The 20,656-nt window shown below is 51.3% G+C and overlaps 1 protein-coding gene across 7 annotated transcripts in view; it reads left to right on the forward strand.

The window, feature by feature from the left end:
* Positions 1–20,656, forward strand: part of SNAP47 (synaptosome associated protein 47) — a 48,150-nt gene that overhangs the window by 6,126 nt on the left and 21,368 nt on the right. For 6 of the 7 annotated variants that reach the window (XM_004028509.5, XM_019031394.4, XM_055371476.2 and 3 more), the window contains exons 2-3: positions 6,150–6,691; positions 17,457–17,947. In XM_004028509.5, coding sequence (XP_004028558.4) covers positions 6,150–6,691; positions 17,457–17,947 — 1,033 coding nt within the window. Of the gene's footprint in view, positions 1–6,107; positions 6,692–17,456; positions 17,948–20,656 lie in introns of all 7 variants that reach the window. The other variant, XM_019031378.4, reaches the window with a different exon arrangement.

Below are 20,656 nucleotides of genomic sequence, written 5' to 3' on the forward strand. Positions count from 1 at the left end.
CGTGGTCCTTCACGGAGAGTGCAGTGCCTGGCATGGGAGGGCCGGAGAGGTCTCGGGGCTGAGAGAGAGAGGGTGGGATCAGGGCCCCGGGAGGAGGGTCTGGCCTTGGAGGTGAAAAGGGACCACGTTCTCCTGTGGCCTCTGTGTGGGGCCAGGCGTGTTGTCGGGTAGGGGAATGGCTGGCCGGCGTGGGGGCCGTGTCCAAGATCGGGCTGCTTCTGATGTTCCATGGGGCGTCCTCACTTCTGTCCTTGCACTGCATCTCCATTGACTAAGGTTTTCTGGGAAAGAAGCCCTGGAAACCTGCAGTTGGAAAAGGGTGACTACAAGTTTCTCTTCTGGCTTCTTCCTGGGTTGTTGTCAAACTTGAATACTTTCCTTATATTTATTGTTTAAAATGTGATAACAAGAAGAGCCTTGGTTGTTCATGTCCTAATTTTTTGGTCTTTTTTCCCTTCTTTCTTTTTTTCTTTATTTTTTTATTTTATTTTATTATTATTATACTTTAAGTTTTAGGGTACGTGTGCACAATGTGCAGGTTAGTTACATATGTATACATGTGCCATGCTGGTGTGCTGCACCCACTAACTCGTCATTTAGCATTAGGTATATCTCCTAATGCTATCCCTCCCCCCTGCCCCCACCCCACAACAGTCCCCAGAGTGTGATGTTCCCCTTCCTGTGTCCATGTGTTCTCATTGTTCAATTAGATGGGATTTCACTCTGTTGCCCAGGCTGGAGTGCAGTGGTACAATCACGACTCACTGCAGCCTGGACCTCCCAGGCTCAAGTGATCCTCCTACCTCAGCCTCCTGAGTAGCTGGGACCGCAGGTGCACACCAGCATGCCCAGCTTTCTTTTTGAATTTGAAAGATTTTAGAGCTGGTGACCTTAGGTCTTTTAGTTATTTTAATGGTGGGTAAAAAGGTCCAGAAGGTGAGGTGATGTTTCCAGAGCTGTAAACTGTGCTGCAACACCAGTAACAGGACTTCTCCTGGGAGGTTGTGCATAATTTCCCTCCACACTCCTGAAATACCTCCCAACCATGCCTGCTTAGCAATGGTTAGCACACGTTCACTGTCCACACTGTGTCTAGCTCTCTGTATAGAGGTGGTGGTGGTGAGGCGTGGTCCCTCCCCTCGAAGGCCGGGTATGGCTGAGGTCTGGGCAGCCTCTTCAGCCAGGAGCATGGGCACAGCAACTCCAGGGCTGAGCAGGGAGGGCCACAGCCCCTCCTGTGGGTACTGGCTTGCCTGACTTTGAGGAGCATGACTGAGTTGGTGTAGTTTATCCTCCTCCTAATTCTGAGAAGCAGACATCTTTGTGTCCCCATAGTCCAGAGCCTGCTGGGTGGCCTTGCAGCTGCTTTGGGAGAACGGCATCATGGGTCCTGTGTGTGGCCTGCCGACCCTCGCCATGGCCCTGGTGGGGAGTGGGTGGCCCTGGAGGGGGCGGGTCCTGTGTATGGCCCACTGGGCCCTTGCTGTGACCATGGGGGTGTAGCTAGGTTGACCATGGTACTGAAGGTCTTGGCGCCCTCTTCTGTGTCTCCTGAGGGGCCATGTGGGGTGCTCAGGTGAGTATTCCCCGGTTGCAGAGGAAGGTGCAGTGAGATACCTGCTGCCTAGGGCTCCCTCTGGCCTCCTCCTGGTGGTGAGAGATGGTGTCACCTAGGAAGGGCGGCTCTGGCCCACCCATGGATCCGCTTGGCCTTGGTGTGTGCTGTAAGCCCACCTGTCAGGCCCTCCCCAGAAGAGGAGGCCAGCCTTAAATCTCCTAGAGCCTTCCTGGGCAGGGAGAGTGTGAGGTGCTTTGTGTTTGTTGATGTTGGGGTTCCCTGCATTCTGGCTGAGACAGGTTCTCACAAGGCCTCCCGTGGGCTCCGGCCTCCCATGGGCTCCAGCCTCCCTGAGCCCCGCCTCTCCTCTGTGACTGGGTGCTGTAGTCACTGCTGGCCTCGGCCCCTTGCTGCCCCTGCATTGCGTGTTCGAGACTACAGAAGGCTCACCTTCCCGGCAGTCCCAGGCCTTGCAGGCTCTTCTAGAAGGTTCTCTGACACCTGCTCCCTTCAATGCTCAGTGGCAGTCACAGGCCGTGTCATCGTTGCTGGTCTTTGAATGTCACTATCTGTCTGCTCCCCTGGACCTCCCTTGGTGCCTGGACTGTGTCCTGTGTCTCCTTAGGTACCCATACCCTAAGAGCTGCTTTCTTGGAGTTGGGAGACGGGGTCAGCCAAGGTGCCCTGGGTTCCTTGAGCTTTCACCACAATAAGCTGTCTACAGCGTCCCTCGAACCCTGACATCTTTATTATTTCTAAGTCTCGTATCTTATTGTGTGTTGATGATAGAAATCTCTTAATATAGCAGCTTCCTTTTCGGCTTCTCCTAATCTCAGGTACAGCTGACCCTCAGTACCTGTGGTTTGGTCCCAGGACCTCCTGCAGATGCCGAGGTCCCTAGTGTGAAGTGGCGTGGTATCACGTGTCCTCTCTGTGCATCCTGCCATCAGCCTTATGTCATCTCTGTCACTTACAAGCCTGCCATGGTGGCGTGCTGTGGTTGGTGCTGTGTTGCTTAGGGAATAAAGACAGGAAAAACAGTCTGTGTATGTTCAGTGCAGGGACAGCTTTTTTTTTTTTTTTTAGTATTTTTTGACCTGTGGGTTGTTGAATCCACGGATGTGGAGCCCAAGGATGTGGCGGGCTGGCTGTACTGGTGATTAGTGATCAGTTCACACGAGCAATGAGAGCTGGCGATCTGGACTGATCTACAGAGTGGACACCAACAGCTGATTGGCATGTATGCGTGTCTGGAAAATTCAGTCCTGACCTTTCTACGGAGATTTAAGAGGAATACTGGGAGGTATTTGTGGAATACTTAAGCCACATCAGTGTAGAAATTAAATTCATTGTGCTGTGAAGGAGTCGGGTCATTTCGCTTTAATGTGGCCCCTTACTTTTGTATATATTGAGCACATTGCAAGTGAAGTTTCCTCCCCCTCCTCTCTTCCCCTTCTCCCTCCCTCCCCCTCCTCTCCTTCCTCCTCATCCTTCTGTGTGTGAGCTTTTATGGTTAGGTGTTGTCTATGGCCAGCTCTGTTCAGATACTAAAAACAGAGAGACCAATGGCAGATCCTGGGTGTGGCAACGCCCTGGCAGTCATGAAACAGGTGGATTCAAGAAAACGGCAGGCTCTAGGCGCTCCTGCCTGCCAGGCCAAGCTAGTGCTTGTGGGTGCTCCTGGGTGCTCCCAGGGATAGTCCTGCCTCGGGGAGTGGCTGTGCTGTGCCAAGCACCTGGGAGCGCCCTGCTGACCTCATGAGGCTGTGGGGCCACACAACTGTCAGCCCCACTCAGGGATAGGGGCAGGAGGGAGGGCCTCGCTCACTTGCCTGAGCCCACAGCCTCGGGTGGAGCTGGTTGCCCTGACTCTGCACCTGTATTGTCGGTGAGAGGAAGCGTGCCAGGATCTGTGTGGCCTGTGTGGCTGTGCTCTTCTCCCTGGGCTTTTGCCTGAGGCAGTGGTTTCAAATGCTCTTGGAATTGTAGCACCCAGCTGAAATTTAGTTCTGGTACACCTGTCATGCATGCGTTTATTAATTTTAATGTGATTTTCTATTGTTTGTTATAAACATCCAATAAACCTTTAATTGAACCATTATGTACAGAAATACCAACGAATCAAAACAGAGCATGCAAAATCACAAGTGCACCCAGGGCAAGGGGTGGACAGAAGCAGCCCCACAGAGGCCCCTGCAGGGCCTTCCCCTCTCCCCAGGTGCAGCCATCTTCCTGACCTCCTAATGTTGAACTTTTCGTATGCTTACTTTCCAAACGAAATAAAATTTGTAGAAAGTCTTGATGTCCCCGAATAGAAACATCTTAGGGTGTTGTGAGCTGAGAGTGGGTGTGTGGCATTTGCTGCCTAAATACTTAGTGGCATCAGAGAGCAGTCTGGTGTGAAGGACCCACACCCCAGAGCAGAGTGGCCTTGCAGATGTCATACACATCACCCAGGGGCTCCATGGGTCTGAGACGGCTTCTGCCTTCCTGTAGGAGGCCCCAGCCTTGATGGTCTCAGCTGTCTCGGCACAGCGGACTTCCTGTCTGCCTGGGTCCCAGGTGGATGCTACACACATGGTGGATCAGCGTCACAGCTGGAGAGCTCCGGGTTCAGGAAATCCCCCATGCTGTAATGGGCATGTCGGCAAGACAAGCCTGCTTACCTCTGCCCCCAGAGGAGACGGCATCCTTAGTACCCGGCTCACATCCTCTCTTCCTCTCTCTGGCCAAGAGGGAGAAACCAGTCGCAGCCCCAGGCTGCTCGCCACGCAGGCATTCTGGAAAACAGTCTGGGCCGAAGCTGCCACGGACACTCAGGGATGTGAGGAGAGGTGCATCCCATCCACATCCACCCAGTCTCATCCTGTCTAGGCTTCCAGCGGGATTTCTCATTGATTAGCCTGGCTGGGACCAAATCTGTCCAGTCACAGGGCATTCAGTCAAGGCTGCCACCTCAGCCATGCCCCAGGGGCCCAGCTGCACAGACATCTGAAAGCTCCAAACATCCATCCCATTCAGTCAGTGACAGGTTGTTGCCAAGGAGGGTAATTAATGAAATGGGGCCCTTCCCCTCTCATGACTTCCAGCCAGATGAGCAGGCGGCACCCTCCATGTGCTGAGTGCCATGCCCCAGAAGGAGGACAGGTGTGGGAGAAGGTGGGTGGGGCTCCATCTGTGGCCACATGGGCATTCTGTGGACTGGGGAGACTAGCCAGGCAGCCCCCACAGTCCAGCCACACCTCCTTCCCTGCAGTGGTTGCACACCCTGTGGTCTGCGTGTGACGACATATTGTGCATTCTCAGATGGCTGTGTCCTCATACAATTAAGGTCCCATTTGATGCAAGCTCTTCCAGTGCAGGTGTGGCTTTTCAGTGTGTCTTGTCTAGCCTTGTGTTGGGGACATGGTGTCTAGTGCAGCAGTTACGTGAAAGACCTGGCTCTTAAGAGTGTAACTGCATGAGCTGCAGGAACCAGGGACCGGATCAGGGTAGGTGGTGCCCAGCAGATAATTTGGCACACAGCAGGACTCATGAACGTGCTGCCAGAATGAGGAGGACCCCACAGCCTCTAGCTGTGCCATGGAAAGCCCACACTTTTTGATGTCTGTGGGGATTACACTGGCTGGCTGTCCTGTTTGTATAAGTAAAGTCACGTTACAGTGAAATTCTGTGAGAGAAGTGGGAGAAATGCCACCCTACCCTTGGACCTTTCTCTGCTGTCAGAACCTTGGTGAGGCATCCCCGGCCTGGCTCTGGCCCTGGCAGAGTCCTGCACTCGTGCCTGGATCTTGCACAAGGCCCTCGTGTTTTCTTAACCTTACATTATCTGTACGATGAGACAGTTGGGCTGCATGTTCCATGAGGGTTCGTTCAAATCTATCATCCAAGACTTTCCAAACTACTGATAAATGTAGATGTGAAAACATGATAGGACACCTTCATTGCTTGCAGCTATGTAAAACTACATACACACAATAAGTTAGTACGTGTACGTGTTACTACTCAGTTCTGTAGAACGCTATAAGGTTAGGTGGCGTTATGAGAAGGGAAAATGCTTGTCTGCAGGATTGTTTTCTCTACGCAATGAAGTTGATGAATGGAAGTTTCCGAAGGGGAATGTGCATCTAGAGGGAACATCATGGCCAAAAGACAGCGCTCCTTGGAACGGTCTGAGAGTACATCCTGGGACTGAAGTCCGAGGCCCAGGGCCCTGGCAAAGTCTCCAGTGATGTCCTCCTCAAGTGTCGTCCAGCAGTGGACACTGATCCAAGCAGGGTGGCTTTGCTGGGTGCAGGGGCACAGAGTGTGGTGAGGGGGATGACAGTGTGAACCCTCTGCCTGGGGGATGGGCATAAGTCTGGGACTCAGGGGTCCTGGTTCCAAACCAGCCCTCCTGCTCTGGCTGCTCCTCCTTCACCTGCTGAGAGGGTACATGGGCTTCGTCATGCAGCCACAGGTGGATCGAGAGTCAGCCATGTGCTGCAGCCTGTGTGAGCTCAGAGCCGCAGGGGAGGCAGCATCCTTGTGGGGTTGCTTGTGTCTCCAGTCCACAGGTGACGGCAGAGCGTTACTGTCTCTTCTCCTTCAGAGGCAGAAGAGGCCTGGACCTTGGTGCACACAGACCCAGGAACAGATGAGCAGGGACGTCTGCATCCACACCTGGCCGTGCACCTACTACCTGGAGCCCAAGAGGCGATGGGTTACTGGACAACTGTCCTTAACATCGCTGTCGCTCAGGTTCATGACTGACAGCACTGGAGAGATTCTGGTCAGCTTCCCCCTCTCCAGCATAGTTGAGATCAAGAAGGAGGCTTCACATTTTATCTTCAGCTCCATCACCATCCTGGAGAAGGGCCATGCCAAGCACTGGTTCAGCTCCCTGCGGCCAAGTCGAAACGTGGTCTTCAGCATCATCGAGCATTTCTGGAGGGAGCTGCTGCTGTCTCAGCCTGGAGCCGTGGCAGACACATCTGTCCCAAGGACCCGGGGCGAGGAGCTGACGGGACTCATGGCTGGATCCCAGAAACGCCTGGAGGACACGGCAAGGGTCCTGCACCACCAGGGCCAGCAGCTGGACAGCGTCATGAGAGGCCTGGACAAGATGGAGTCAGACCTGGAGGTGGCGGACAGGTGGGCTTGCTGTGTACACTTTGCAAGGCACACACAGAGTAAGATGCACATGTGTGGAGGCTCACAGGCACTGTTCCAGGCCACTGCACCATATTTGCACACATCCAGCATTCTGAGATCCTGGCTGTGCACCTGCTGTACACGCTTAGTGGGTACGCACAGTAAGATCCAGCACTCAGAAAGCGAGGCTGTGAATACACTGTATACTCTGCTGGAAACACACAGTGAGATATGAGTGAGTGCTGGCTCACTGGGTGCCTGGCACCACTACCATCCACTGCACCATGCTGAGTCCACACCCAGCAAGCAGAGGCTGTGCTGTGACCTCCTGTACACACTCCTCTGTTTCTGGCTCCTATGTGGTGATGGGGAGAGGCCCTGGCCTCTGAGGTCACAGAGGGTGGAGTGAGGTCTGTCTTGATGACGGCCTCTGTTAGTGAGGTGTCTCCTGTCAGCATCTGTGGCTCCTATGTGGTAATGGGGACGGGCCCTGGCCTCTGAGGTCACAGAGGGTGGAGTGAGGTCTGTCTTGGTGACAGTCTCTGTGAGTGAGGTGTCTCCGGTCAGCATCGGCCATTTGTTCATGAGCTATGTTCTTCTGTTATGTTTCTTAGTACAAAAATCCTAGTGTATGTCCAGAAAATTTCTTCAGTTTGTTTAAGAATGCTTTTCTTTTTCCAAGTCCGATTTTTGCTTTCTGAGTCCTGCTATCTTCTGTTTGGGTACTCCTTTCGTATTTGGCTTTCTTTTAGTGTTGCTATTCTAGTGTATGTTTCTGGTTTTTATTTTCCTACCATTTATCATTTGTACTTGTAATTTCTTAGAACTCTTTTGTGTTCCTCCAGTTTCCTGGAAAAACCTTCGGGTCTTGCGTCATCGCCTGAGCATCTTCTCTGTTTGGATATTATTAATAGCCTTGTTTTGCTTATGGTTTCTGGGTTTTCAAGGTGCTTGTTTATTGCCTTTTTTGTCGCGGTCGTCTTTCCTAAGATGGTGTGTGTGGGGCTGAGGTATCAGCCATGGGCTGTTTACTGGGACCCTCAGTTCCTCGTCCTGGGGTCCCGTCTGGAGCGTGAGTCTTGGGGGACTGCTTTCTGGCTCAGGTAGAAGGTTTACTCCCTCTGCCCTCAGGTTCCATCCAGTCCCTCTTCTGGGATCTGGGGGTGCCCACTTGGGTGGGTCCATCTGGGAGCCGAGGATCTCCCAGTGCAGTGCCACATGGACTTGTGCCTGTGTGTTGCTGGTTCTTCCTACCTCTGCTGGGAGGGTGCTGGTACTCCCTCATCACCCCATAGGGCTCTGGCATCCTAATTGCATGGTCTCTCAGCATGCCGCTGCTGGCATACTATCCACCTTCCTGGATTTGCCAGTCTGCCTGCTTTTCAGTGTCAGGCTGCCACTATGTTTGTCTGTTTCCTTTGTCTTTGGAGAAGTGTGTGTTGAGTTTGCCGTCCTTCTCTATTGCTCTCTGCCCCTTTTTTAAGGACACATCCTTGAGAGCCTCTGTGTGTGTGTGTGTGTGTGTCTGTGTGTCGTCTGTATGTGTATGTGTGTCTGTGTGTTTCTGTTTGTGTCTGTGTGTATTTGTGTGTGTCATCTGTGTGTGTGTGTGTTTCAGTACACATAGCTCAGGTTTTTACATGCTTTCAATTACTTTTATTATTTCTTGAAAAGTCATTTTGAAGCGTGTTGTTTCTCGTTTTGTGATTGTTCGGAGGAAAGTGAGAACTTCCCCCCAGCACCCACAGCTGCAGTGGGCAGAACCTCTGTGTCCCTGGAATCCTGCATTGGCATTGGCCACTGTCCCTCAGCCCTAAGCTGGGGTCATATTGGTGCATCAGTATTGCATGCAGGTTTGTTGGACTGAGGTCACATCTTGTACTTGACTAAGAGGAGATCCTTTCAGTCAGAGCTTTGCTGGCACAAGGCTGGAGCCGGAAGATGACAGAGCCCCCGACAATCCCAGCTCTACTGTGTAGATGGCAGGTGTGTGTTTTGCCCTAGTCAGGGTCTGCAGGGGGCCAGCAGTGGAGCCCCACGGACAGTTGCAGGCCGAAGGCCGTGACTCTGTTTCTCGGATCAGTTCTTGTTCTTTTAAGGCCTTCAGCAGGTTGCACGGGGCCTGCCCACATTACAGGCCCAGCTGCTTTCCTGGGAGTCCGCCAATTTCTATTTAATCTCATGGACACACACCATCATAGACACGTGCAGAGTAGTGCTTGACGACTGGGCCTCGTGGCCCCGCTATGTGGACACTAATGTGACCATCACAGCCTCCTGGGAGGCACATGCCCTGGCAAGCTGGGACTGGCCCTCTGCCCTCCGGCCTGTGGGGTTCTGGAGCCCTCCCCACGGTGCCTCCGTCCTGGCTTCTCCCTGCCCTGGCTCGCTGCTGAGGGGTGTCCCTGGGCTGGACCCTGAGAGTGTCTGCAGGGGGAGGCCTGGGGATATTCGCAGAGGACTGAGCCCTGGCCATAGGCGAGGGTGCTGCGGTCCTGGAGGGGAGGCTGTGGGTGTACAATGTGGCTTTCCCTGCTTCCTGGGGTGTCATCCTCCTCCCAGTCACAGACAAAACAAATGCCATGGAGAAGGAGCATCTTTTTCTGTGCCCAGCCGAGTTTCTGTGAGGCCACATGGCATCAGTGCCAGCGTTGTGTGCGCCCAGAGACTGTGTAGAGGGAGATTGGGAGGAGGCTGCCAAGGCACACGATTATCCACGGCATGGACCCAGAGCCCCCATGTTTGCTATGGACTCCTGCTGGGAAATGAGCCGGGCACCAAGTGATGGGCCTGTCCCTTCTTCTGGAAATGTAGTGGGTGACCCAAAGACTGGCCGAGCCGGAGAAACAAGAGTTCCACCCACAGTGCCGGCATCTGACCCAGCCCCTGGGCCCCTTTAGTGCTCCCTGAACACTGTGGCTTTGATTGTGCGGTGAAGAAGAGCCCGCCCTGTGTCGCCCACTCTCCTGGGACAGGCCATCCTATGTTCACCTGCGTCGGCCTGCACCGCCACGTCTCTCTCCTGCTCAGCAGCTGTCTCCCAGAAGTAGCCTGCCACCCTGCGCCAGCCCCACCACCTGTCCCACTACCTGTCCTGGCCACCGCAGGCCCCACCGCCGGCCAGGCGCACTCTCAGCTGATCCTCGGCACCCCCATTCTTGTGTGCCGAGGAGCACAGCAGAGTGAGGCCCTGTGCCTGCCTGTATTCATGTCCAGTTCCTTCTTAGTGCTGGTGCTCAGAGCTCTTTCCCGCCAGGCAGGAGGACTGAGGTCGTCAGCCTGGCAGGACTGCAGGTCGCAGTGTCGGAGACCACCTGGCCTTTGCCCACGCCGGTCCCTTCAGGTGCAGGCAGCCTTGGTGCCTTCCCCAGGCCCACAGGCAGGGCTCCCAGCCTCCAGGACATGCAAGAAACAGAACAGACACAAGAAAAAGACAAATCTGACACAGGATTTTGAAAAGCAGGTCAGAAAAACAATGCGAAGGAATGGGGCCAATTACATAAAGACTTGGTTTTATTTTTATTTATTTATTTTTTTATTTTTTTATTTTTTATTTTTTTGAGATGGAGTCTCGCTCTGTCTCCCAGGCTGGAGTGCAGTGGCGCGATCTCTGCTCACTGCAAACTCCGCCTCCCGGGTTCCTGCCATTCTCCTGCCTCCGCCTCCCAAGTAGCTGGGACTGCAGGTGCCAGCTACCACGCCCGGCTAGTTTTTTTGTATTTTTTAGTAGAGATGGGGTTTCACCGTGTTAGCCAGGATGGTCTCAATCTCCTGACCTCGTGATCCACCCGCCTCGGCCTCCCAAAGTGCTGGGATTACAGGCGTGAGCCACTGCGCCCGGGCAAGACTTTGTTTTTAAGTATAATTATTTTTTGCAGCTTTATTGAGGTATTGCTGAGAAAACCTGTGTATATTTCAGGCATGTGGCTTGGTGATGCAGTGTTTGTACCCACTGTGAAGTCACCACCACAGTCATACGCACGAACACATCTCTCACCTCACATGCCTGTCATTTTGTTCCCTTTTTTTTTTTTCCTTGAGAATGTTAAGAACACCTAAGATCTGTGTTCTTGGCAGATTTCAAGTGTACTATTAGTATGGAGAGCTGCAGCTACCATGTCATTACTGCCCAGAGCTCATTCATCCCGTAACTGAAGCTGGTGCCCTTGGCCACTCTCTCCCTGCTTCCCCACCTGCCCCACACCTGCCCTTCTCTCTGTTTCTGTGAGTTTGGCTTCTTTAGGTCCCACATGCGTCATGCAGGGTTTTTCTCTCTGTCTGGTGGCTTTCACTCAGTGTAATGTGCTCCAGGTCTGTCCATCTTGGTGAAATGGCAGGATTTCCTTCTTTTTTGTGGCTGAATAAAATTCCATGGCATATAGACACTATATTTTTGTACCCGAACTCAGGTCTCGGCCACTCATTGCTTGAAAGCCAAAATCCAAGAGATGAGCTTTGGTGAAAGGAAAGTTAGCTTTATTAAGGAAGCCAGCAACCTCTGGGTGGTAGACTTGTTTTCAAAGATCACCTCCTCTGGAGTTGTGACTCCAGATCAGGGGTTTTTAAGGGAAATTAGGGGAGATGATTAAAGCACCCTAGTGAAACCTGCAGAGTCTCAGATGGGCAGTTAATCCTTGCTTTCTTGGTCAATGCCTCGTGGCCTTCTGCAGGCACCATCAGCCTATTCTTATCAGGCTGGCCAGCCCATTCCCAGAGCTGTTGGTTCCCAGAGCTGTTGAGTCCCAGAGTGAGTTGTGGGTTCCCAGAGTTGTTGGTTGGTGTATTTTCTTTTATTTCTGTTGAAGGTCCTGTTTTCCCAAGGCATTTTTAATAATCTGCAGACTCAAGCAAAGCAATAATTGTGTTCAAGTAAACAAGCTTTTCTCTAACTTGGAGTCAGTACTGTTCCATTTTCTCAATCCATCCGTCTGTGGATGGACACGTGGTTTCCATGCCTTGGCTATAGTGAAGCAGGCTGCAGTGAACTTGGGAGTGCCGGTGTCACTTTGAGATACTGGTTTTATTTCCTTTGGCTATTGTGGAGGCTAAAGCAACTCCATCTTGGATACTAATAGGCCTTGTTAACATCTGATTAACCCCATTTCTGGGGATGCCTCTAAGATTTCTACCTCACTTATTGTTCCTTGTGTAAGGGCAGGTACTTAACCACATACTCTGCCCTTGGGCAGGTTCACGGGGCATTCTTATCTTTTCCTGCCGGGTCTGTCCTACACATATGTCCCCTGTGGTGCAGAAACCCTGGGTCTGGGGGCCATGGCATGGGATCCACTGCCTCATCTCACTGCTGCCTAAGATACAGACCTGCCTTCCTGTCCATAAGTCGCTGTTAGATACTTCCTTCTGAGAAGTGGGGTCTGTCATCCTCTTTCTGCAGCCTCTCAGCTTCCTCACGTCGGAGGCAGTTTTACATAGGCCTGCTCACCATGGAACAGGTGTAAACCCACAAGCAGGATTGCAAAATCATGGTGGTTCTGAAATAGGAAAGGTTCCCTTGTCCCCCTCACAGGGCATTCAACAGGGCACTGAAGCCAGCCACTGAAGCCAGGGCTGGCTTCAGTGCCCTGCTGCCCAAACCTCCTAGGGGAACATACAGACAGGCAGGCTGTGGGTCTCCAACCCCACCACAGCGTCTAGGGGTGGATGTTTACTGCTCCTGGAGCCCCAGTGGGTGTGTGCTACCATGTGCTCTTTTAGTTTAGCCATCTGTAGGTGGCTTGTGTTAACCAGCTCAATTAGACCCTCTACCCTGTTGCAAGGACAGAGGGCTTTCTGTATCCTGGGATTCTTGCCTTGGTGTACCAGAAGAATCAGATTGCACATGGGCTTGGAAAATAAGTGCAAGGTTTTATTGAGTGGAAGTAGCTCTCAGCAGATGGGGAAGCCCGAAGGGAGATGGTTTTCCCCTGGAGTTGGGCCACTCAGTGGCCTGGGCTCTCCTCCAACTGCCCCAGCCAAACTCTGCATCATTCTGCCAGTTGGTGGCCTACAGCCGTGCTGGTGCCTGTGTGCATTCCTCTTGACATCCAGCTGCCCTTGTGTCCCTCTACTGATGTGCTCCTCTTGAGGTCTGGCCACCTGTGTGTCTGCCTGCTAGGGTCTCAGGGTGTTTATAGGCACAGGATGGGGGTGTGGCAGGCCAGGGTGGTCTTGGGAAGTGCATTTGGGCAGGAAAACAAAAATGCCTGTCCTTACCTTCCTCCATCTGTCAATCCGTAAGGGTGGAGCCCTAGCCAGGGACCACGCCCTCCTCTACCCAGCATTTCCCTTCCCCTCTTCCATATCATTTAAAGGGACCACGCCCTTCCCTTTCCAGCACTTCCAAAACGGTTCCTCCTTGGTTTTTTGAGGAGTCTCCATGCTGTTTTCCTCAGTGGCTGGATAGAGATTTTTAAAGTGTGTGCACCCATGTCATTGTGTGCTTGGCAGGACACCTCACGGCACTGTGATCAGAGCTGGTGGCTGCCCTGCTCCTTCAGGAGGCACAGGAGCATTACAGGCCTTTGAGGGGAACACTGAGGAAATGAGGGTGTCACAGGAAATTGAGAGGACTAAAACCAGGACCTGTGAGAGGGAATCAAAAGTGTTTTGCCTGGAGAGGAAAGCTGACCAAGACTGCCTAAAATAACTGATGGCTGTCACTTGAGACCTTTTTCTTTAGAACGCTAAACTAGGTCCTTTAGTTGTATAAACCAAAAGTAAAATCTTAAGCACCCCAGCCAACTGAATGGATCCCATCTTGGCCAAGGGGATTCCAAAGTAATCCTGAAAAACTAGTTCAGACCATGAAAAGAAGGAGGGGGTCAGACATGCCTCATTATGCCCTCCTCCTCCTGAAGGTTGGAATAGGAAACACTTGCCATCTGTCATCTCTAAGTGCGGCCACCTATAAGACCTAATCTCCATAACAACCTTGGCCTCCCCTTATCTCCAGCCCAGACACTCCTTTCAGTTGATTCCAGGTTTTTATTTATTTACTTTTTGAGACAGGATCTTACTCCGTCACTTGGGCTGGAGTGCAGTGGCGCGATCACAGCTCATTCCAGCCTCCAACTCCTGGGCTTAAGTGATCCTCCCATGTAGCTGGACCACAGGCATGCATTACCGTGTCTGGCTAGTTTTGTTTTCTTTTTTTTCTTTTTTTCTTTTATTTGAGATGGAGTCTCGCTCTGTCACCCAGGCAGGAATGCAGTGGCATGATCTCGGCTCACTGCAACATCTGCCTTCCGGGTTCAATCAATTCTCCCACCTCAGCCTCCTGAGTAGCTGGGATAACAGGTGCACACCACCATGCCCAGCTAATTTTTGAATTTTTAATAGAGACAGGGTTTTGCCATGTTGGCCGGGCTGGTCTCGAACTCCTGGGCCTCAAGTAATCCACGTCGGCCTCCTGAAGTGCTGGGATTACAGGCGTGAGCCACCATACCCAGCCTAGTTTTTTTATTTTTTTGTAGAGATGGAGTCTCACTTTGTGCCCATGCTGGGAGTCCAGGTTTTTAGATAATAACTCTTAACTAAAGGTGACAGGAATGCACCCACAGGCACCGGCTCACCTGCAGGCCACCAACCAGCAGAATGACGTGGAGTTTGTCTGGGACAATTGGAGGAGAACCTGGGCCACTGAGTGGCCCAACGCCAGGGGGCCACTTTTAACCAATTGCCATCTTTTAACCAATCTTTTAACCAATTGCCAATCAGAAAATCTTTGAATCTACCTGTAACATGTAAGCATCTGCTTTGCGTTGTCCTGTCTTTCCAGACTGAACCAGTGCATTGATTGATGTCTTATGTCCCGCTAAAACATATAAACCCAAGCTGTAACCCAACTACCTTGGGCACATGTTCGCAGGACCTCCTGAGGCTGTGTCACTGGTCATGGTCCTCACATTTGGCTCAGAATAAATCTCTTAAAATATATTACAGAGTGTGGCTTTTTAAATCAACAGTGGTAAAGTAATAGGAAAGAAAATTTGGCTTAATAAAAGCAACACTTCTGACTATATACAGTTGTTGAAAGCCTAGTAAGTTGTCACATGAGCAGTGCGTCTCTCATCTCTTTTGGATTGTGTAACGCAACTCGCATTGGACCCCAGCCCAGAGGACCTTCAGTCCCCTTTCAGTTTTGAGATCCCTAGGTATGAGTATGATTTTTCTTCTTTCTTTGTCAATATCAGTTTCCTTTAAGATCTAATTTGCAAATTAGTCACCTTTAAGAAAATCCCCTGTGCATGACCAGGTGCCACTTTGATACACAGAATATTTCTGGACCCGGCCCCGGCCATTTAGATCAGGCTCCTGCCTGTCCTTCTGCCTGCTCAAAAGCATCCGACCATCCTCAGCAGTGCCCCGATGGTGGTGGCTCTGCCCACGTGTATTTCCAGCAAACAGTTAGGGTGCTGCCTGTCTGAAATGGGTTAGATCTTGGAGGGGATGTCCCAATCATGTGGAGAAGCTGGCGAGGGGCTTTTGCCTGGGGTCCTGGGGATTGCACCTCCCATGGCGTGTTGCTGCCCAACAGCAGCTCTAGGTGTCTCCTTAGGCCAAGTTACCGTGCACAGCACCCAGGGCTGAGCGTCCTGGTCCTGCCATGCCCCACTGTTTCTGGCTGTGCTCAGGGACGTTTCTGCCTTGGCAGTGCTTCCCATGGGTTGAGGTGGGAGCAGGCCTCCTGCCAGGGAGCCCAAGAGGCAGGGAAGCAGGTTGTTCACCTCTTTCTCACTTTTTCCAGGTTAGAGACTGTGAGTCAGGGGAACTTTCTCCAGATGAGGGACATCTCAGATGTGGAAGTTCAATTCCCTTAGTCTCTGCTAGGAATTGTTCCTTTCTCTGTGGCTCCAGGGGCCATCCCATTCTCACATTTGAGTTCTGGGATATTGCTGGTGCTGTGCCTTTGTTTCTGGTTTTCAGCTGAAGGAGTGGAGCCAGCTTGTGTCTATGGCATGATTTTGGAACCAGAAGTCTCCACGTTCATCCCTAGACCTTCACTATAGGGCGAGGAGTCATCACTGTAAAAGAAAACCTAAAGTCATCACTGTAAAAGAGAACGTGTGAGTGTGGCTCTTGGCAACTAAAACAGACCATCTTGGGTGCAGCCAGCACAGGGCACCATTTTGACGTTTCACATCCATCTACTGCATCAAAAATCTTACAGTCACTTAGAGATAAGTCAGGGCAAGGAAGCCACGGAGTGCTCACTTGTCTACCTTCATCAAAATCCCGAACGCCAGTCAGCAAACTGTGCACCTTTTGTTTTAATTTGGATAATGATACATAATCTTGACTAAGAATGGCCTATAAGAAATGCAGGATGTGTACTGTAAACTCTTGCTGAGGTCATATGATGTCTTCCCATTGATGTATGGGATACTGAAGCCAACGGCAGGTCTAGTAACTGCAGTTATTTTAAAGCAGGGGTTAATGTGATATATTAAGATCTGCAATAATTAATGTGATGAGACTTCTGTTGGTGACAGTCAAAGGTTCGACTAATACTGAAGCTGTCTACATTCAGGATGGAAGGAAATGCCACATTCAACTGGAAGTTAGTGAAAGTAGCCATGATTTTCCCCATGTAGTCTTGCTAATAATTCTAATAGGCTGGCCCATGGCAGTTAGCTTAGGTGCAGTGCCACAACTATGGCAGCCATTCCTTCAAATAAGCCCCTCCTTCTCTCCCCCCAACATACCCACTGATTCTGTTCTCTGGAGAACCTGACTGACGCAGTCACCCTGCTGGGCAGCATGGGGAAAGAAACAAATGAGCTCAGGGTGCTCCAGGAACAGCCTGGACGTTTCTGGATCTGCCCCAAGGGAAGCCCTTAGCTCCTGTAGCTGCAGGACAGAGCTTTGTGAAAACAGAATCTGGAGTCTCCTGCTGCAGATGGCTGAATTCTAACTGTGCATGGCATCTGCTGTGACATTGAGGGCATGGCCGAGAAGGAATGGGACCCTGAGAACCCCAGTGTAGACGCATGGCTGCAGTCTGCAGAAGCTGGGGACGCTGAGTCCCTGAAGGCCACAGAAACTTCCTGGCCAGTAGAGGTAGCCCTTCCTTCCAGTCTAGGGAGATTCATCCTGCAAGACGTGCCGGGTTCTCCTCAGCTTCTGTCCCCACACCTGTAGATGCTCAACTAGACTCCAATCCCAGCAGAGGCTGAAAGACAGGGTGCAGAGTGTACTCTGAGGAGGAGGTGCAGTCGGTACCAACAGGAATCTGGAGCATGCGGATGAGAGTGGGTGTTGAGAGTGTGGGTGGTGGGGAAGCACTCTAATGCTGAGTCTGGCTGAGGCTGGGGGAAGGGGCCTGCTAGGCAGAGCTTCAGTTGTCACGTGTGCCTCCTACAGTATGGACAGCGCAGACGTAGAACATTCCATCACTGCAAAAAGGTCTGTTAGATAGCTCCCTAGACAGTAAGTACAGGTTTCATTTTGAATCAAGATGACCCAGATCAAGGCAGCAGGGTGTGGGCAGAGTGATATTCTAGGCAGAAGGTGTGCGTTTTTGCTGTCTTTTTGCTGGTTGGTTTTGCATCTAGATGAATGTTCTCACTGCCCTGGCCCCCAGCTTTCTCTTCTCACACTGGAGATAAAAGTCCCTGTGCCTCCTGCTTCATGGAGTGCTTGTGGAAATGAAGTAGAGTAAAATGGCAACATGCTTTACAAAGGTTAAAACTGTTTTCCAAAAAAAAAGGTATTACTCCTTAAAAATGAACTGATCCAGTTTTCCGTGTTTTATTTGCTTTTTCAGATTGCTGACAGAACTGGAATCTCCTGCTTGGTGGCCCTTTAGCTCCAAGCTTTGGAAGACACCACCGGAAACAAAGCCCAGGGAAGATGTCTCCATGACCAGTTGTGAACCCTTTGGGAAAGAAGGGATACTGATAAAAATTCCTGCCGTTATTTCCCACAGAACAGAGTCTCACGTTAAACCAGGGAGGCTCACCGTCCTTGTGTCTGGGTTGGAAATACATGACTCCAGTTCTTTGCTCATGCACAGGTTTGAAAGAGAAGATGTGGATGACATCAAGGTCCACTCACCTTATGAAATTAGCATCCGCCAGCGGTTTATTGGAAAGCCAGACATGGCCTATCGTTTGATATCTGCCAAGATGCCAGAGGTTATCCCCATTTTAGAAGTGCAGTTCAGCAAGAAGATGGAGCTGTTAGAAGATGCATTGGTGCTCAGAAGTGCAAGAACCTCTTCCCCCGCAGAGAAGAGCTGCTCAATCTGGCATGCAGGTTAGTGACCGACAAGGCAGTGAGCGCGTGCACAGACTTCTAAAATTACAGGCAGACTCAGCACGCCTGTGGGAAATGCCTAACAGATGCGTCACCTAGAGCAGCTGCTGGCCTCCAGCTTGCTAGAGACAGCTCGTTTGTTTATACATAAAAACAATTCCAGACCATTTTCCTTGTACTTGACATCTGTGAATCTGAAATTACTGAGAGTTAACTGTACACTTGATAGGTGCGTGAATTCCAAAGCAGTTGGTACCATGCTTTGGATACAGTTTATCCTCACCAAAGCTCATGTGGAAATTTGGTCCCCAGTGTGGCAGGGCTGGGAGGTGTTTGGTCACAAGGACTCTGCCCTCTGGGTGGCTCAGTGATGTTCTCATGGTAGTGAGTGAGTGCTCCCTCTGGGAAGCCTGGATGAATTCTGGGAATGCATTAGTTCCCAAGAGTGGGTTGTTAGGAGGCAGGATGCCCCTCTGATTCTGTCTCTGCCTGTGTCCGCTTCCCCCTTGAGTGTCTCTGCCACAACACGAGAGCCCTTGGTGGAAGCCAGGGCATGCTCTTGGACTTCCCAGCCCACAGAACTGTCAGTTGACTAAAGGTCTGTTCTTTGTAAATTACCCAGTCTCAGGTGCTCAGTTATGGTGATGCAGAACCTGCTACAACACAGAAAGGGCTTTCAGAATGAGTGCATCAGAGCAAAAGGAAGCTCCTGCTGTTGTCTCTGTCATCTCCCCTCATTTTGATGTGGGAACCAGCACCTCAGGATTGTTACTAGCACCATCTCCACTTCCCCTGGTGGGGCCATTCCCATCACCCCTACTTTGCCCACTCTTGTTTCCCTGGACATGTAATCTAGGTTTTCCTAGCCTGGTGCCCAAACGTGCTATTAGGGATCTGTGTGTTTGAGAACTGTGCAGCGTGGTTCCGTGTGTTTGTGGCATTCTCAGATGTGTGTGGAGTGGCCATGGTACCTTCCCGCAGACTCCATTGTAGATTGTGAATGCTCAGCTGGCCTGTCCTGCGGGCTGGGCTGAGGGGCAGACACCCTGGGTCTTGGCACGTCCACCACGTTTGGCCTACCTCCTCCCTAGCACAGGACCGAGGCTTATGTGCTAGGAGCCGCCATGGTCCTGCCCGTCTGATGGGAGGCTGGTGGCCTCTTGGTGTTATTCTTGCCTTTACCCTTTCCTTGGTTAGGAGGTGGGGCCTCTGATGCGTTGTATTTGTTTTGGCCCTGCAGGTTTTGCTCTATGGATGGCCTGTTCTGTTTTCTTCTTTCCTCATGTGCTTTCTTCCCCCACAGATGTGCACGACTTTCCTACTATCCTAGACCATCAGCCTTGGCTGTCTTTAGAGGCTATAGCTACTTCCTCTAGAGTCTCTTCCTCCCTTACAGAAATCTTGTATCTTGCCATGGTAAAATCCACCGATTTTCCCCTGCAGTTTGTCTTCGAGCTCTGATTAAGAAATCTGAATGTCATAGAAGACTCCATTTTCTAATATTAGCATTATAGCTAATACACATGCATGTATACATATGTACACATGTGTATCAATGCCTATGTATTGTGCATGTATGTGACATGTACATCCACACTATAATGCGTGTCTATACGTACAGCATGTAAAGCTGTATTCTTCAGGATTTTAATTGCCAGGTGTCTGTTAAAATTAAGAGATATTTGCTACCCTTTCGGTTTCTCTAATTTTTCTCTTAAGAGAAAGATTTCAGTTCCTATAACCTGTTTCTCTAACATGAAAATGTTTTGCTTGCTATTCCAGATGGCTTCAAATTTCGGAAAGAAATACACATAATAGTAGATTGAGTCCCATGAGCCCCAGGGCTGAATACACACCCTAAAAATGAAAGGTGCACACCTTAGATATGCAGCACGTAGTTGAATCACAGAAAACCTACCACCTTTCTGTATATGTCTTAAAGTCAGGGGTTGCAAAGAGAGGCATTGACCCCTATGGAATGGAGCGTGTGGTGTGAAATGTAATGAAATCCATTGATCAAGATGAGGAGATCAAAGGTCACCATGAGCTGCTGTCACTAAAGTGCAGGCCTGAACCCGAGTGTCCTAGTGGGAGACAGGCTGCAGAAGCATAGGAAGCAGAGGTCTTCACCCACATTCAAGGTAAATGGTACAGGCGTACTCCCACACGTGGCTTCAGGGAGGAGGTATGTGATGTGCTGTGGAGTTGGGGACTGTCCTGGTGGTGTGGGGACTGAAGAGGGGTCCCCGGGTATGTGTGGCGTCAGGCAGGAAGTTTGTGACATTCTGTGGAGTTCAGGACTGCTCTCCAGGGTCCCAGTAGAGAAGCACTCAGTGTGTTTAGTGGCCCTGCCATGTTGCCAACCTGGCTGCACCGTGGTGGCGAGCACTCCTGTGTCCCGCAGGCTGGTGTTTGTAAGTGGGTTCCTGCAATCTGTGCTGTTTGAGGTCAGAGGGCTATCATGACCTTTTCTGGGGGCCTCAACGTGCGTTCAGGATTCAGGACTGATGGCGTCACCCTCCCTGCTCGGCTAGGAGGGCCCCCACTCAGTTCAGGTCACCTGAGTGTGGGTTGTAGCCACAGCGAGCACCGTCTTTTCACTTGCACAGCTGCACCCGGCCCGTGGTGTTTTGAGTACCTGGGGCAGCCATCTTGCCATGTGGCACACGCAGCACACAGTCCCATAGGGACCTGCTGCATGTGTGGGAT

Source organism: Gorilla gorilla, chromosome 1 (assembly GCF_029281585.2).
Source record: "Gorilla gorilla gorilla isolate KB3781 chromosome 1, NHGRI_mGorGor1-v2.1_pri, whole genome shotgun sequence".
Classification (NCBI taxonomy): domain Eukaryota; kingdom Metazoa; phylum Chordata; class Mammalia; order Primates; family Hominidae; genus Gorilla; species Gorilla gorilla.